Source organism: Gopherus flavomarginatus, chromosome 4 (genome assembly GCF_025201925.1).
Source record: "Gopherus flavomarginatus isolate rGopFla2 chromosome 4, rGopFla2.mat.asm, whole genome shotgun sequence".
NCBI classification, from domain to species: domain Eukaryota; kingdom Metazoa; phylum Chordata; order Testudines; family Testudinidae; genus Gopherus; species Gopherus flavomarginatus.
Window position 1 is genome coordinate 201738240 of NC_066620.1, and position 19134 is coordinate 201757373.

Consider the following 19134-nt stretch of genomic DNA (forward strand, 5'->3'; position numbering starts at 1 on the left):
TTCAGGACCATGATATCAAGCTGCAACAACTCCTAAACAGGTGCTAAGAACAGAATAGTAGGTTGAATGCAGACAAGCTGAAGCTGAGAAGAACTGAAGTTCTCTGTCTTTTGGACTCCAGACAGACCCTGGGAAACTGAGGGCTGTTAAGGAAATGCCCACAGCAAAGGATGTGTATGGAATCCAGTAATTTGTAAGGACGTCCAACTATCTTTCCAGATTATGCATACACCTATCAGAAACCTGTGAACCCTTGAGACACTTAACACACAATGATGCAGACTGGGAATGGTCAGAGAGACCCAAGAACAGACATTTTAAAAAGTAAAGAAAATCATAAGTGAGGCACTTGTGGAGTAGCTAGAGCTACAGTGTGATGCCTCAGAAGGAGGCTAGGATCAGGACTGATGCAAAGCCAGCAACCCATAGCATTTACTAGTAAAGCGCTGACAGACACAGAAATGGGGTATGCTCAGATAGAAAAGGAGCTGCTATCTGTGCTTTTTGGAATGGAATGGTTCCATCAGCTCACTTTCAGGCACAAGGCGGAGGTGGAGTATGATCATCAGCCATATGCCATCAGACTGAGTTCCTGGTGCCTCCTCCCACTTTCGCTCCTGCAATCTGTGCTGTTTCCTTGAAGTTCAATGCAATTTGTTACAGTGATGGGCACAGGCTAAGAGCCTGAATAGAATAGAATAGGCCATAGTCTAAGCTGGTGTAAAAAAAGCATAGTTCCCTTGATTTCAATTGCCTAACATTTTCAACCATATATAGATGTGTGTGCATATGTATCTTGTGCTATTTTTATTACAATGCTGAAAAACTATGCAGAGAACATGATCATAGCTCTCCAATGTCCTATCTTTTAAGGGATATCACTCATTTTAGATTCAAAGTTATTCACATTCTTTACAATTTTGGGGTCTCCATGTTTTATGGCTGTAAATTATTTTCATCAGAATTAAAGGATCATGAAAATGAGGTTGTAGAAAGTTGTTTACTCTAAAGGGATGTATCTGATTATACCGTCTGCTTTAGATTTAAATTTTTTTAGGGTAGGGAACATGCCATACTCAGTATGTAAAACGCAGATATAAAATTACATTGCTACATAATGTAATTTAAAAATAACTCTTTCATGGGCCTCACTGGGAAATCAGTACTAGGAAATGATAAAACAACTGGGCTGGTACTATTTAAGAAAAACATACCCCGTAATCTTCTTTTCTGCTAGAAGAATCACCACAAACAGATTCAAAGAGTCCTGTGGCACCTTATAGACTAACAGACGTATTGGAGCATAAGCTTTCATGGGTGAATACCCACTTCATCAGACGCATGTAATGGAAATTTCCAGAGGCAGGTATAAATATGCAGGCAAGAATCAGTCTAGAGATAACAAAGTTAGTTCAATCAGGGAGGATGAGGCCCTCTTCTAGCAGTTGAGGTGTGAACACCAAGGGAGGAGAAACTGGTTTTGTAGTTGGCTAGCCATTCACAGTCTTTGTTTAATCCTGAGCTGATGGTGTCGAATTTGGAAATGAACCCTCCTAGCCACCATGGACATGGAGGCTCCCACACACAGATGGAATACAAACTGTCAGGAATAGTTTCCCATGGTGATGACACAGCACAACTAGTTGCTGAGCTCTATGACTTTATCCTCACGCACAGTTATTTCAAATTTGGTGACAATATATACCTCCAGACCAGTGGTACCACTATGGGCACCCACATAGCCTCAGAATTTGCCAACATTTTTATGGCTGACCTGGAACAACACTTCCTCAGCTCTCGTCCACTCATGTATGTTAATGCAAGAATAAAGTTGTATCTCAAATCAGATTCCAAGAGCAATATTAATTCAGCTGCTTTGTACATATGTAGTATTTTCTATTTTTGTTTTTCTGGTTAAATTTGCATTAATGTGCAAAATGCATTAATATTTCATTTTTGAAAAATATATACCATAAAACAGAATAAATATGTAATATGATTGAGTTAATATTACAATAAGAACCTGAATTTTAATATTTCAAGGGGTTTTTTTATTTTAAGCTTACCCTCCTTGTTCTTTTAATATTGGTCCTTTGCAATTAGTATTACTATAAGTTTGCAAAGTGTTGTGAGATCCTTATGAATGAAAAATGCTATTGGCATAATAATCTTCCAGTTTAAGGAGTTGTGGATTGAACCCATATAATGTAGAGTTGGGCAAAATTTTTCAGCTGAAATATTTTTGTGCAGAAAATGCAGATTTAGTGATACCAAAACATTTTGTGAATTTGTATTGGTTTTGCCTAATTGTTTAAGTTTGTGGGGGGGAACTGTTTCAACTTTTTTTAAATGAAAGGATTTTTGGTTCAAAACAATTCTTTGTTTTAAAATTTCCTTCATTTTTATTTAAAAATAATTTATAAATGTTAAAGAAAACCCTCAAAATCAAAATAATTTTTTCCTTTGCGATTTGCTGAGAATTTTGAAAAATTTTGGTTTTGGTTCAACTTGAAACAATTGTTTTTCCTTTCAGTTGTTCAGAACTGCCAACGTACTGAAAAATCTTTTTATTCAGACAGCTCTACTCAGGAGTTTGGCCTCAAATTATCACTGGTTCACTCCCATTGTAACCATCACTAAATATGTTTTAACCTGTATTAAACACATGGAAAGAGAAGAAAGTCAAAGCATTTGGAATTTGAACAGTTGAAAGGGAGAGGCAGGCAGCAATGAACGATGGGAAGACAAGGAAGAAGAGAAGAGACAAAGGAGGATAGAGGATGATTCAGGAGATTTTGTGTGAAAACAGAAGACAAGAAGACTTATAGCCAGAAAGAAGAACAGAAGAGGAAAGACATGAGAATTGCACCAAGACCAGGAAGAGGCAGGTCTACATAACTTTGGACTCCCTACTAAGAAGAACAGACAGACCTGTCACCAGAGCTGATCCAGAGAACAGAAGGGTGTATTATCTGCTGGGAGCTAAGATACAGGATGTGGACCTAAGGCTGAAGAGGATCCTAATGGGAGCAGAAAATAAGCCACTGATTGTCATTCAAGTGGGAACAAATGATACCGCTAGATTCTTATTGGAATGTATCCAGGAAACTGGGGCAGCTCCAGGCACCAGCATGTCAAGCACGTGCCTGGGATGGCAAGGCACGGGGAGCGCTATGCTGGTCGCCGTGAGGGCGGTGGGCAGGTTGCCTTCGGCGGCATGCCTGCAGAGGGTCCCCTGGTCCCGCGGCTTCAGCAGACCTTCCGCAGGCCTGCCGCCTAATCCACGGGACTGGGGACCTCCTGCAGGCAAGCCGCTGAAGGCAACCTGCCTGCCGTGCTTGGGGCGGCAAAATACCTAGAGCCACCCCTGCCAGGAAGACTACACCAGGCTGGGAAAGATGCTTAAAGAAACGGAGGCTCAGATGATCTTCAGTGGGATTCTACCTGTTCCTAGAGCAGGAGAGTGAAGGCAAGCCAAAGTTGTGATGATCAACAGATGGTTCAGGAAATGGTGCTATAAGGAGGGCTTTGGGAGGTTTAGCCACTGGGAAGCATTCACAGGCAGAGGACTGTTCTCACGGGATGGACTCCAGCTGAATAGGGAAGGAAATAGACTTCTAGGATGGAGCTTTTCACAACTGATTAAAAAAGCTTTAAACTAGTAATTTAGGGGAGATAGTTGGGAAATGCCTTTGTAATCTCCATGTCTGATTCTAATAGGGGCAGGAGGAAAATCAAGTAAAAGAGGATACAGCAATTGAGAAAAGAATAACAGAGGATAGGAGAATGGAAAACAAGAGGTAAGATAGTGCCAATACCACTGACAATAACAGTCAGGTGGGTGATACTGGCAGTAAAATGACTGTACCCAATCAGACGGGGAACCTGGGTGAGGCCAAGAGGAAACAACTAATATGTGTGTATCCCAGTGCAAGAAGCCTAGGTAACAACGTGGAGGAACTAGAACTACTGGTGCAGGAAGTGAAACCAGATATTATAGGGATCATGGAAACATGGTGGAATAGTAGTCCTGACTGGAATACTGTAAAGAAGGATATGTGCTGTTGAGGAAAGAGAGAAAGAAAGGAAAGGGTGATGGAATAGTGTTGTATATTAATGACAAGGTAGACTAAATAAATATGGAATGGATACAATGGAATCTGTTTTGGTCTAAACCACTTTGAGGAAGAAAGATAACAGAAGCTCCACTGGAATAGTGCTTGGGGTCTGCTACAGAACCCCAGGATCTGATTTGGAAATGGACAGAGACCTCTTTAATATTTTAATGAAATAAATACTACTGGGAATTGTGCGATTATTAAATTCCCAGATATAGATTGGAGGACAAATGCTACCGATAATGGGAGGGCCCAGATATTGCTTGATGTGATAGCTGATAGATTTCTTCACCAGATAGTCAGCTAACCAACAAGAGGTGATGCCCTTTTAGATTAAGTATTGGTAAGTAGTGAGGACCTATAAAAGAACTGGCTGTAGAGAACAACTGTGGTTCAAATTAATTCAGTTTAAATTAAATTGAAGGCTAAACAAAAATAGGTCTGCAACGAGGATTCCTGATTTCAAAAGGTCCCTTTAAAAATTTAAGGGAATTAGTTAGGGAAGTGGACTGCTCTGAACAACTCAAGGATCTGAATGTGGAGGAGGCTTTGAATTACTTTAAGTCCAAGTTGCAGAAACAATATGAACCCTGCATCATAAGCAAGGGGAAAAAAATTGTAGGGAAAGGTTGCAGAGCAAACTGGAAAAAAAATGATCTGGGAAACTACAGGCCTGTTACTTTGACCTCAGTTGTATGCAAGGTCTTGGAACTAATCTTGAAAGAGTACTTAAAGATATAGAGTTAAATAGTAATTGGAAAGAAATACACCATGGTTTTACAAAAGGTGGATCATGCCAGACCAAACTAATTTTTTTTTTTTGAGAAGATAACTGATTCTCTATAAAGGAAATGCAGTAGATCTAATCTAGCTGGATTTCATTAAGGCTTTTGATACAGTGCCAGACAGGAAATGATTAGTTAAACTGGAAAAGATGGGGATTAACATGAGAATTGAAAGATTAAAGGGGATCGTATAACAGATCATACTGAAAGGTGAAGTGTCAGGCTAGACAGAGGTTATTAGAGGAGTTCCTCAAGGATTGGCCTTGGGACCAATTTTATTTAACATTTTCATTAATCATTTTGGCACAAAACATGGGAGTGTGCTAATAAAATCTGTGGATGATAAAAGTTGGGAGGTATTGCTAATATGGAGGAGGACTGGACTATTATAGAAGAAGATGTGGATGACTTTGAAAAATGGAATAATAAAAATGGGATGAAATTTAATAGTGGAAAGTGCAAGGTGATGGGACTAACAACAAGAGATTTTGCTATAAGCTGGGCATTTACTAGTTGGAAGAGACAAAGGAGGAGAAAGACTATTGTTCAATCACAGGATGACTATGAGCCGCCATTGAGATGCAGCTGTGAAAAAGACTAATGAAATCCTAGGATGTATCAGGCACGGTATTTCCAGTAGAGATAGGAAGTTTTATTACCATTGTACAAGGCACTAGTGAGACCGCATTTGGAATGTTGTGTGCAGTTCTGGTCTTCCATGCTTAAGATGAATGCAAACTGGAACAGGTGCACAGATGGAAAAGAGGAGATTAAGGGTGAGGGGGATATGAAAGAGGTATATAAAATCATGAGTGGTGTGAAGAAAGTGAGTAAGGATAAGTTATTTACTTGTTCCCATAATATAAGAACTAGGGGCCACCAAATGAAATTAATGGGCAGCAGGTTTAGAACAAATAAAAGGAAGTTCTTCTTCACACAGCCTACAGTTAACCTGTGGAACTCCTTGCCAGAGGTGGTTGTGAAGGCTAGGACTATAACAGGATTTAAAGGAGAACTAGATAAATTCATGGAGGTTAAGTCCATTAATGGCTATTAGCCAGGATGGGTAAGGAAAGGTGTCCCTAGCCTCTGTTTGTCAGAGGGTAGAGATGGATGGCAGGAGAGAGATCACTTGATCATTGCCTGTTAGCTTCACTCCCTCTGGGGCACCTGGCATTGGTCACTGTTGGCTGACAGGATGCTGGGCTAGATGGACCCTTGGTCTGACCCAGTATGGCCATTCTTATGTTCTTATGAAGGGCTACTGGGATAATCAGAGGAATGGAGAACCTGCCTTATGAGAGGAGACTTAAGGAGCTTGGCTTGTTTAACTTAAAAAAATGAAGGCCAAGAGGAGATATGATCTATCTATATAAATAATTGGAAGGACATACAAGGATGCAGATGAGTTATTTAAGTTAAGGGTCAATGTTAACACAAGAACAAATGGGTATAAATTGGCCATCAACAAGTTTAGGCTTGAAATTAGATGATAGTTTCTAATCATCAGAAGAGTAAATTTCTGGGACAGTCTTCCAAGGGAAGTAATGGGAGCAAACAAACCTAACTTGTTTCAAGATTGAGCTTGATATATTTATGAAGGGGACAATATGATGAGGTTGCCTACAATGGCGTATGGCCTACATGCATCTGCAAACATTTCCAATGGCAGGAGATAGGACACTAGATGAGGAGAGCTCCGAGCTAGTACAGAAAATTCTTTCCCAGGTGTCTGGCTGATGGGTCTCAGCACATGCTAAAGGTCTAACTGCCATATTTGGGATTGGGAAGTAATTTTTCCTTAGATCAGATTAGCAAATATCTTGGGGGCAGGGGGGTTACCTTCCTTTGCAGCTTAGGACATGGTCACTTGCTGGTTTTAACTAGAGTAAATGGTGGATTCTCTGTAACTTGAAGTCTTTAAATCAAGATTTGTGGAGTAACTCAGCTAGAGGTTATGGACTTACCGCAGCTGTGAGGTTCTGTGGCCTCCAATGTGCTAGAGGTCAGACCAAATGATCATGATGGTCCCTTCTGGCCTTAAAGTATATGAGCCTATGAGTCTATCAGTTTACTTATTTCCTTCATTTCTTTTCATTATACAGTTTTCAGATGCTATTAGAATGCTGCCAAAAACTTAATTATCCCCTGTTGGGACACACTGCTAATGGTCAGGTTTCATACATATTAATGAGCTATTAATAAGCTGCTAAATGCTGCTAACCGGAGTGTGTGTGTGACAAGGGGAGGGGCTGGGGATTTTTAAGGTTTATACAAGCCAACATAGCTCATGGTTATAAAGTCAATGCTGCACACGACTGAAATCCATGAGAGTTTTGCCCTGCAGTATATGCTAAGCTAGCTCATTTTATGCAACTGATATTACATAGGAGGATTTGATCAGGCTTTGTGATGAGTCCAGGGAACTGAACATGGGGCTACTTTCCAGGAAGTAACTCCTCAATATAATTCCAACTTTGCACCGGGAAAACTCAACTGTGGTCTAGAGATTAATTAGGGTTGTGTAGTGAAAGAGGCTGTTGCTTGTAGGACCCCTGCCTCATTTGTTGCAGAAATTGGAAGATGGGTAATATATGAGACACAGGCTTGCAAGAAGAGATTCTGTCCATGCCTCTGCCACAGAGTTCCTGTGTGATGCTGGGCAAGTCATTTAAAACAAAATGTTCACACGTGGTCACTAATTATGTCTCTCATGTTCTGGGTGCCCAGGGAGAGACGCTTGAGGTCTGATTTGCAGCAGGATTGAGCACTCCACGCTGCAACTGAAGTCGATTGGAGCTGTGCTTTGAGCATATAAAATGCTTAAAAATGCTAATTACTTTGAAAAATAACAACCTAAATGTCTTAAGTTGGGTATCCAGAATTAGTGGGTATTTAACAATTTTAGCCTTAATCTCTCAATGCCTCATTTCCCCTGCTATAAAATGGGGAGGATCATATTACTTAATCTCACGGAAATATTGTGACGATAAACTCTGTGATGTTTTCAATGCACTCAGACACCAGGGTGAGACCACCTTAGAAGCACCTGGGGGACTATTAATAATTCTGTGTTGAGTGCAGGATTTGAATGGTGTGCAATAAATAACACTTAGGGCTACACACTGAATGAGGAGGATACTCATAAAACTTCCATTAAAACTACATTAAAAGTATGTTATTAAGGTTGCAAAGTCAAGCACTCAAAATTAGGAAATGCCAGACTTAAGGTTGTCTGTATGACTTTAATTCTGGCATTTTGCATATGCTTTATGATACAGTCTTTAATCACGTGATCACATATTGTTTTTCCATAGGACGCCTGCCTCCTTCAGACACCCATCCCAACCTCCCCACTCAGCTAGTTGTCCCAGTCCCCCACCCCCTTGACTACTTGTGCTATCTGTGATGCAAGGTACTATAACACTTTGAGACCTATCAAGGTGAAAGCTCCAGTATACCATGCATAGTACATTATTATGATTATTTATGTACATGTGTTTTAGAGAAGTGTAATGGTCTAGTGGAGCGGGGACTGAACTGAGGGGTGTTCTATTCCCAACTCTGCTATGGGGAGAGTGTCTTTGCCTCACTTTCCTTCCTTTTTCTTTGTCTTTCTTGTCAATTTAGACTTTAAACTCTTCAAGTCAGGGACTGCCTGTTGCTTTACATATACACAGCCGCTAGTACAATGGATCCCTGATGGTGGTTGCCTATACGGGGGAGGGATAGCTCAGTGGTTTGAGCATTGGCCTGCTTAAACCCAGGATGGTGAGATCAATCCTCAAGGGGGCCATTTAGGGATCTGGAGCAAAAATCTGTCCGGGGATTAGTCCTGCTTTGAGCAGGGGTTTGGACTAGATGGCCTTCTGGGGTCCCTTCCAACCCTGATATTCTATGATTCTACTAATGCCTTGCCTTCAGTAGGATTTTTACATCAAGAAAGCAATTCTGAATTGGCCATCTAATTGTATAAACACACCGATTTTATGCAGCAAACACAACCTTCGTTAGACTATTTGGTATATTATGAAAGCAACAAAAACAGGATGATTATGGAGTCCTAGGGCCAGATCCTCAGCTGCTGTACATCGGCATAGCTCCATTGACCTCCAGGGTGGTATGCTGATTTACACCAGCTGAGGATCTGGCTCGTAGAAGCCAGAGCTGGAAAAGACCTGTTAGGTCATCCAACCTAGCTCCCTGCCAATAGGAGATTATTCCCTTCAATGCCTTATCAGTCTAGCTTTAAATTATTCAAGCAAAGGTTCCCCGGGGAGATGATTTCACAGACTAATGGATCTCATTATTGAAGGTTTAATCTGAATACCAGTTAAAATTTCCCTTAATTTTATCCCGTTGCTCCAAGTTATACCCTTCCCCTTTGGGTACCTCTAAACCAAGGGCTCTCAATCTTTCCAGACTACAGTGCCTCTTTCAGGAGTCTTGCGTACCCCAAGTTTCACCTCACTTAAAAACAGCTTGTTTACAAAACCAGAGATAAAAATACACAAGTGTCACAGCACACTGTTACTGACAAATTGCCAACTTTCTCATGTTTACCATATAATTATACAATAAATCAATTGGAATATAAATACTGTACTTACATTTCAGTATATAGTATATAGAGCAGTATAAAAAGTCATTGGATGAAATTTTAGTTTACACTGACTTCCCTAGTGCTTTTTATGTAGCCTGTTGTCAACCTAGGCAAACATGTAGATGAGTTGATGTACCCTGTGGAAGACCTCTGTGCACCCCTATATATCCCTGGTTGAGAACCACTGCTCTAAACAGTTCTTCCCCTTCCATTGTGAATACATCCTTCAAAAATGCGTGGACTGTTCTCTTGTTTGTCACACTCACAAATATATCAGTCATTCTTCAGCCAAGCTTTATGCACTTGCTCCTTTTAATCTCTCCTCCTGCCCTTGATAATTTTTGTTGCTTTTCTTTGAATCCCACAAATTTGCCGACCACTTCCTAGAACTAAAGAACAGTAAGTAGCCAAACTCACTGCCTCAATTATGATCAGAGTTTAGGGATTGCATCACATTATTTTACATGGACAAATCAATTTGATACTAAAATGATTCCATTCCCTATGACCCCATTGGTAACCTCATATTGCCAGTCTTCTTCCTGATCTTTCTAGTCATAGGTCCATTTTGTATCTAGCAGCTTCAGGCTTTTAATCAGCCTCACAAATCTACCCAGTGTTTTTGGCATAAATGAATAAATAAATAATTCATTAGTAACTTGATCTAAATTCATCTCACATTTCTCAATGTGTCACTTAAAGCTGCATCATCTGATGACAATTTCTATTTGTATAATTGCTGTTTACAAAGTTAATCTAGGGGCATAGATGAGAAAAAGAAAAAAAGGATTTTAACCATTGCTAAAGCACAGCAGAAAAATAAGTGGTATTCAGCAGATATATACGGTTTTCAAGCTGTATATATTGATTCCAATGTAAATCACATGACAAGCTAATTGTTAAACACATCCACCTGGATCCATACTCTACATTTAGATCTGCTCCAACTCAGAGTGGTTTTTATTATTAGGCATTTTAGTACTCATTGAACAAAAAAAGAAAGAACATCCAAAATCTGTGAGGTTGCAAAATGTGACTTTAAAACAAAAAGTGCCAGGCTAGCCTTGAACACAGAAAAACGCCAGCATGGTTCTGTTAGTAACACATCCTCCACAGGACTAATAGGTGATTGGTTCAAATCCAGTGCTAAAGCTTGGTCTCATACCCAATACCAACAGCAGTGCAGTTCCAAAAAGTGGTTGTAGATGCTATAACTAGGGAAAGAATTGAAGTTGCCAAATTATTGTCTAGAATCTTGTGCTACCTGCAAAGGCATAAAGATTTTGTACACTTTGATTCCTTGCACTCTTCTCCCATTCAAGCCTTGGCTGGGTTTACTGTGAAGATTTTGATTTAACATTTGTTTTTTAAAATCTACCTTAAATATTTCAACTGTTTTTAATATGACATGGATACCTTTTTCATTATGTTTACATTTAATGTATTATTGCTATTATTATTCAGTCAGGATCAAGGCCCCATTGTGTTGTCTCTGTGCAGACACAGATATAAGCAGTCCTTGCCCTGGAGGGCATACAGTCTGAGAAACACAAACAGATGGAAGGTTGCAGGCACGGATGTAACACCGAAGCAAATGGACATGGTGGTGATTGGCATGGTTTTCATAGTCATGTGTTTTGTAGTTGATTGTTGTTGCTATTTTTAATTGGAGGTAAAATCAGGATGAAGGGACTGGCAAGAAAAGGGAGCTAGTGAAAGTAAAGGAGCAGGACGTGGGAGGAAGAGGAAGAGTGACACTCACTGCTTGTCAACTGCCTTACTGATGTATCTGGCAGTCTGAGTGGGTGTAATTTACATACCCAGGATCCATACGTAGGTGAAAGTAAAATTAGCACGAGGGCGCTTTTAATTTATATCTTCTTCCAGCTCCTCAGTGTGGGAGTTACATTGGCTCGGCCTTCCTTACACCGCGGTAGACTGGCTTTAAGTCAGCATAATGGAGACTAAGAGTGAGATCTTTGGAAATACTCACTGTTGACCTGATTCTGTAATAGTGAAATTCCCAATGACTAATCCCCAATGAGAGCAGAGTTAGACCAATGCTGAGCAATCGTGAAAATCTCACCCCCAAGTGAGTGTAAGGAAGGGTCTAGCTTGCTCCAGCTTCTGAATTTGGCCCAAGGACTAAAACTTGAGTTGCTCATGGTGTCTTTATCAGTGAAGAACTCCTAAAACGCAGTGAAGAGACCAGCATGAATATGGGCCCCTCCATGGCTCTGAGGGGTAGTTAAAAGACCTCAGAAAACATCAACACTAATAGAAATAAGTGCAAACATTTAAAACAACATTGACAGCACTAGCCCTACTGCTCGCCTCTGGCAGAGAGTGCAGAGCAATTCACTCCATGAGTTCTTTAAATTAGGGTTCACATGGGGAGTGGAACACAGTGCAGGAGCTGGAAGCCATCCGTTCAGGCCTGCAAAATATCATTAGGCTGACATAGGTATGTTAAGGCAGCAGGAAAACCTTTTAGGCATAAATGTGTTCAGAGTGGGGTTTTTTTTTTTGCTCAAAGTGCTAAACTATAGAAAAACCAATGTCCTGAGACATTTCCCTGCAGGGCCCTTTCAGTAAAGATGTGCTGTTCTGCTGGATGATATTTCACTGCACTTCATTCAACATTCCTGCTCTAGAAGCCAGCTTTTTTAATTAGCCATTTTATTATTACAGGGACATGTGACTTAAAAGAGCAATGCTGTACTGCATACTTTTCAAGACAGAGAGACACAGCAGGGTACAAGCACCTTTCTCAGTGTGTCTGTATAAATCCAATCAGCATTAGTGGGTGATTGCCTACATGCAATGCCATCAAGAGGGCAATGCACCTGAAAGTCTATTTCATCCTGTTTTAAAAAGTATTGCTTATATTCAGTCCTGAAATTGTCACAAAGGCCCCAATCCTCAAAGGCTTCTAAATTCCATTGAAATCCAAGGAGACTAAATACCTTTGAGGATCTGGAGCAATCTCAAATGAGAGAAAGGAAAGTGTCCATAGAGTGATGATGATTTCAGCAGGGTGCTGTCATTGGGTCTTCAGCAGGATTTTACATATTGTTGCTTAGGATTCCAGGTGTGTGTGGTTCGAAATGTCTCCTTAGTTACATTCCTAAAATGCAGGTGTTTTACTGCACTTGCTAGCGGGTGTTTCCAATAAGGGGTGCAGGATCCCTCTTCAGAGAGGAAGGCCGAGCTTGTGATTAAAGCACTGCCCTAAGGCTCTAGGAGAACTAGGTTCAGTTCCTCACTCTGCCGCATATTGTGGTTCACAGCTACCGCTGCCTTTGTGACCTTGCCTAAGTCACTTCAAATTCCTCTGGGCTTCAATTTCCCAACTGTAAGATGGGGGTGGGAGAGTAGAAATGTTTCCATTTGCCCACCTTCATCCATCATTTACAGTCTAAACTCTTAAGGTCAAGGACTGTCTTTTATTATGTGTTTGTACGGTGGTTAGCACAGCGAGGCCCCACTCTCACACTACCACCATATAATATAAGTTATAAGTCACCCCTCCTGTAGCTACTATATGGCAGAGTGGGTTTGGGGCTTTATTCCCATCAGTGCCTCTTTCTCACTGTATGACCTCAGGCAAGTCACTTAACCTTCGCTTCAGTAAAATGAGGCTATTAATACCTATCCAACAGAAGGTTCTAAGTGGCTTATGGGATCTATATTTGCAAAGCATTATAGAGATGAAAATTGCTATTATAAGTACAGAATTCTTATTATCAGATGAAAGCCCTGGCCATGCCTGCTGAGAGGTGTATGACCTATGCAAAAATGTATTCAAGAGTTGCATGTGTGCAAATGCTTAAACAGAGGGTAATGGTCTTAAATGCTGCAAACGTAAAAGAATTATTAGCCACTTAGCAATCAGTTGACACCTGGGGCTCTGTGAATTGCTTAGTTTCCAGAAAAGGAATATTAAAATGATGCACAATGTAGAAAGCATCTTTTCCCCCAGGCATCCACTGGGATAGAATCACTGGAATGGGGAGGGATAGTGGACATGATTGTATAGTAAAGTGACCCCTTAGAGGCATGTCTATACAAGTAACTTTTGCTGGTTCAGCAGTGTTGGTTTGGGATGTGATTTTTTAAGACATTTCTGTACCGTCAAAAGCCCTAGTGTCGTTGATATTGGGTACTTCTCTATATTTGCAGAAAAGTGATTTTGTCAGTTTATCGCTCAGGGAACTGGTATAAACTATACCAGTGAAAACACTTTTGCCGATATAAACTGCATCTCCACTATGAAGGTTTGCCAGTAAAGCTATATTTATATAGCTATATCCCCAAACCCTTTCAAGTCTAGACGAGATTTTAATCTAAAAGATTACAGTGTCATAATCTCCTCCTCCCCACAAGAATGGATTTAGTACAACTCTCTCTCTTTCTCTCACCCTGTTTAATCTCACTTTATTCATTATTATGATGTATGCTGCAATAGAACCTGGAGGCCCCAATCATGGGGGTATAGAATGTCTGCCATATGAAGAGAGATTAATAAAACTGGGACATTTCAGCCTGAAAAAGAGACGACTAAGGGGGAATATGACAGAGGTCTATAAATTCATGACTGGTGTGGAGAAAGTAAATAAGCAGGTTTAAAACACACAAAAGGAAGTATTTCTTCACACAATGCACAGTCAACATGTTCAAACTCCTTGCCAGAGGATGTTGTGAAGGGCAAGAGCTAGAAAAAGAACTAGATAAGTTTATGGAGGATAGGTCCATCAATGGCTATTAGCCAGTATAGGCAGGGATGATGTCCCTAGCCTCTGTTTGCCAGAAGCTGAGAATGAGTGACAGGGGAATGGATCACTTGATGATTACCTGTGCTGTTTATTCCCTCTGGGGCACCTGTCATTGGACACTATCGGAAGACAGGATACTGGGCTAGATGGACCTTTAGTCTAGTCTGACCCAGTATGGCTGTTCTGATGTTCTTAATGTCCTAACAGATAAAGCACAAGATGGGGTACCACCAAATCACAGTAGGGTACAGCACAGCTGGCTTGTGATGGAACCCCCCCACCCTCGCCCTCAGGAAGTGCCAATTAGGCACACCCATAGAACATATGTCACTTGGAGAAGGGAAGCTTAAAAAGGTGAAACTGGCCACAAAAAGAGGGAAGTTTGCCCAGGAGTAGAGAGGCTGCTAGGCACTGCTAGTGAGCTCCTTTAGCAAGGGGATCCCAGCCTGAAGCAGTGTCCAGCCTTTCCTTCCCTCTCGCACTTGTCTGGAATAGACTGACACTATGAGCTTGATACAGGCAAATGGCCCTGGAGGTCTGCTTCTGCCAGCAACCTGTGGGAGGATGACAGGAGTGCTTCCATGGACTACAGACATGTGAACTGTAGTTGGGCTCTGAAAAAATCCTGGGAGTAAGCTGAACTGGCGGGGCGGACTGCTGAGAACGATATGGGGGTTACAGTGAGTCACAAATTGAATGAGAGCCAAAAATGTGATGCAGCTGCAAAAACAGCTAATATCATTCTGGGATGTAATTAAAAGGAATGTCCTATGGGAGACAATTGTCCTACTCTACTGAGCACTGGGGGGTCCTCTGCTGGAGTCTTGTGTCGCACTCTAGCAAAGATGTGGACAAATTGGAGAGAGTCCAGAGGAGAGAACAAAACTGATCAAAGGTTTCAAAACTCAAAAACTTGATCAATGAGGAAAGGTTAAAGAAACTGGACAGTGAAATTGCTCAGAATTGGGGGCTTTCATAGGAGACTCAAGGCCACGAGACCCAACAAGACTATGATCAAGCCCAGGCTAGATCAAGACCCACTACATCAACTGCCGGTGGATTGATCTCAAAGCATCGATCCCGGCTGTAGTGTAGACCTGCCCTCAGATGGAGCTCCTCCTCCTCCCCATCATGGCTCCAACTTTAAGAGCCTTAATTACCCCCTAAGTGTCCTTTAAGGCAAACTCTGGCACTAATGCTCATACTATTACAGGGATCTCACTGCTGGCAGCAACGTTCTTAGAGTCCCTATGCAGAAATGGTCTCTGACTGATGATTTTTAAATTTATTCATGAATGGTGCACCCTATATTAACTCTCTGGGAAGTGTGATAGTTGAGCCAATGTTCAGCTCAGTCAGCAGTACCTTTGTCAGAGGAAGCAAGGTGTTCTTAATCGTTGTTGTAATGGGAATGGAAGCACAGGGACACAGCGGGAAAGGAGGTGCAGGGCCACATGATGATGGGGGAGTGCAGAACTACATAGGGACAGGGGGTGGCTGGATGGGGGCACAGAGACACATGGGGATGGGGAGGTATAGAATCATAGAATATCAGGGTTGGAAGGGACCTCAGGAGGTCATCTAGTCCGACCCCCTGCTCAAAGAGAAAAAGTTTTTCCTAATATTCAACCTAAGCCTCCCCACTTCAACTTGAGACCATTATTCCTTGTTCTGTCATCTGGTACCACTGAGAACAGTCTAGATCCATCCTCTTTTGAACCACTTTCAGGTAATTGAAAACAGCTATCAAATCCCCCCTCGTTCTTCTCTTCTGCAGATTAAACAATCCCAGTTCCCTCAGCCTCTCCTCATAAGTCATATGCTCCAGCCCCCTAATCATTTTGTTGCCTTCCACTGGACTCTTTCCAATATTTCCACATCCTTCTTGTAGTGCGGGGCCCAAAACTGGACACGGTACTCCAGACGAGGCCTCACCAATGTCGAATGGAGGGGAATAATCATGTCCCTTGATCTGCTGGCAATGGCCCTACTTATACAGCCCAAAATGCCGTTAGCTCTCATGAGAACCTAGGGTGCTCGTTACCTGGCAGGGTCAGGCTCTAATATATATTAATATATAATATAAGCAGCCCCTCTTAATATCAGATAGCTTATTTAGATACCTAAATATGATTAAAGTGTCTAACTTTGGACATACAAATCTGAAAATGTTACTTGTATTTAACTAGTAAAATGATACAAATGTTTTTTTAAAAGTCTGTTTAGTAAAAAGTAATTGTCAAAAGTTCACATTAATGTTGCAGAATGAAAACTGGAAACCTGTATTTATGCATTGTTATTGTTATTATTTTAGGTCATGGAATCAAAGGAGTGTTTGAACTTCTTTCAGGATGGCGCAGAACCAGAGAGAACCTTCCATTCAAGGATAGGGTAGCAGACACCTATTCCGATGTCATGGTCTCCTATACAATGACGAGCTCCTTGTACTTCATAGCCTTTGGCATGGGTGCCAGCCCTTTCACTAACATCGAGGCTGTGAAAGTTTTCTGCCAGAACATGTGTGTCTCCATCCTGTTGAACTACTTCTATATCTTCTCCTTCTTTGGCTCTTGCTTGGTCTTTGCTGGGCAGTTGGAACAAAACCGTTACCACAGTATCTTCTGTTGTAAAATCCCTTCAGCAGAATACCTGGAGAGGAAACCTATGTGGTTCCAAACCATGATGAGTGACGGCCATCAGCACACTTCTCATCATGAGACTGACCCCTACCAGAATCACTTCATCCAGCATTTCCTACGAGAGCATTACAATGAATGGATTACTAATATCTATGTCAAGCCATTTGTGGTGATACTGTATCTCATTTATGCCTCTTTCTCCTTTATGGGGTGCTTACAGATCAGTGATGGGGCCAACATCATCAACCTCCTAGCCAGTGAATCTCCAAGCGTCTCCTATGCCCTCATTCAGCAGAAGTATTTCAGCAACTATAGTCCTGTGATAGGATTCTACATCTACGAACCTCTTGAATATTGGAATGGCACTGTGCAAGAAGACTTAAAAACACTGAGCCATGGTTTCAACACAGTGTCCTGGATTGAACAATACTATCAGTACCTGAGAGTTGGCAACATCAGCACCACCAACAAAAGTGACTTTATCAGCACCCTCCAGAGCTCCTTTTTAAAAAAATCTGAATTCCAGCACTTCAAAAATGACATCATTTTCTCCAAGGCTGGAGATGAGAACAACATCATTGCTTCCCGCATGTATCTAGTGGCCAGGACTAGTGAAAACACCCAAAAGGAGGTGGTGGAATTGCTGGAGAAGTTAAGACCACTATCTCTAATACAGAGCATCAAATTCATTGTGTTCAATCCTACCTTTGTTTTCATGGACCACTATGGTTTATCAGTAACTATGCCTGTCCTGATTTCTGGCTTTGGCATCCTGCTGGTGTTGATACTGACCTTTTTCCTGGTTATTCATCCTCTGGGAAACTTCTGGTTAATTCTTAGTGTCACCTCAATAGAGTTGGGTGTGCTAGGCTTGATGACTTTATGGAATGTAGACATGGATTGTATTTCTATCCTGTGCCTTATCTACACTTTGAATTTTGCCATAGATCACTGTGCACCCCTGCTTTACACATTTGTACTAGCAACTGAGCACACCCGAACTCAGTGTATAAAAAACTCCCTCCAAGAGCACGGAACAGCCATTTTGCAAAATATTACTTCTTTCCTTACTGGGTTGGTCCCCCTTCTCTTTGTGCCTTCAAACTTGACCTTCACACTGTTCAAATGCTTGCTGCTCACCAGCAGTTGCACACTACTGCACTGTTTTGTTATTTTACCCGTCTTCCTAACTTTTTTTCCACCCTCCAAAAAGCACCACAAGAAAAAGAAACGGGCCAAAAGGAAGGAGCGGGAAGAGATTGAATGCATAGAGATTCAGGAGAATCCTGATCATGTAACAGCAGTCTGAAAGGCTTAGAAAAAAATAATATAGATAGATATATATTACAAAGAGTTGCACAGAGATGCAGGGAAAGTAGAGCAACGATCTCAGCTGCTTGCGCTGGCCAGGTGTAACAAAGAAAAGGAAGACCAAGAAGGGGTATTTCATGACACATCAAGGTGAACTCTTCTAAACAAAATAACAAAAGTGAAAATAATCTAAAAAACTTTCTTTGAATTCTCATTCTCCACTATGGAAGACTCTGTGGACCTTCAAGTGGTCTTGAATTTAAAGCTCTAAATGTGAAATGCTCAATCTGCCACATGTAAGACTGAAGTTGGGGAGTAGGGGAGGGGAAGAGTTATCAAGATGAAAATAGCGTACGCTAGAATGGTTTGATAAAGTTGCCCAGCAAAAAGCAACAAGGGTTTCAAACGAGAAAAAGTAAAGAAGAAAAGTAGGGGAGGAGTAAAAATGCCATATTATTTTTCGTATTTCTTTTCTTAAGCAGGTTGGTTAAAGTAAACCTATGCACTTGGGAAGTAGATATTTAAATCAATCTCAGCCAAAGTACTTCCCAACTTAAATATACAGTGTGTAACTATATACCGCAGTTAAAACATTATCATTAATTCTGATGGTAAAGCTATACTGCCATGTGATACAGGTACTGGATATATGGGTATATGGAAGAGGAAATAAGTGTAGGCCATTTGGAAACTCAAAGCTTGGTTTCTTGAAAACTGCCATTTGACTTTTCTCCCAATGTGGTTATCAAGGACCTCATAACTGATGGTTATTAGTATAAATATATTTTGATACCTGTGAATTCTGGAATTCCCCTTCCATTAACAGATCTTAACCCAGGCCATTACCACTACAATGGTAATTGCAATTACTGCAGCGTTAGCCTCTAGATTCCTACGTTCTCA

The 19134-nt window shown here is 41.1% G+C and overlaps 1 protein-coding gene across 3 annotated transcripts in view; it reads left to right on the top strand.

Moving 5' to 3' along the window:
• PTCHD4 (patched domain containing 4) overlaps window positions 1-18229 on the top strand; it is a 121929-nt gene extending 103700 nt beyond the window's left edge. For all 3 annotated transcript variants that reach the window (XM_050950728.1, XM_050950726.1, XM_050950727.1), the window contains one exon: window positions 16596-18229. In XM_050950728.1, the coding sequence (XP_050806685.1) occupies window positions 16596-18229 (1634 nt within the window). The remainder of the gene's footprint in view (window positions 1-16595) is intronic.
• Window positions 18230-19134: the final 905 nt, after the last annotated feature.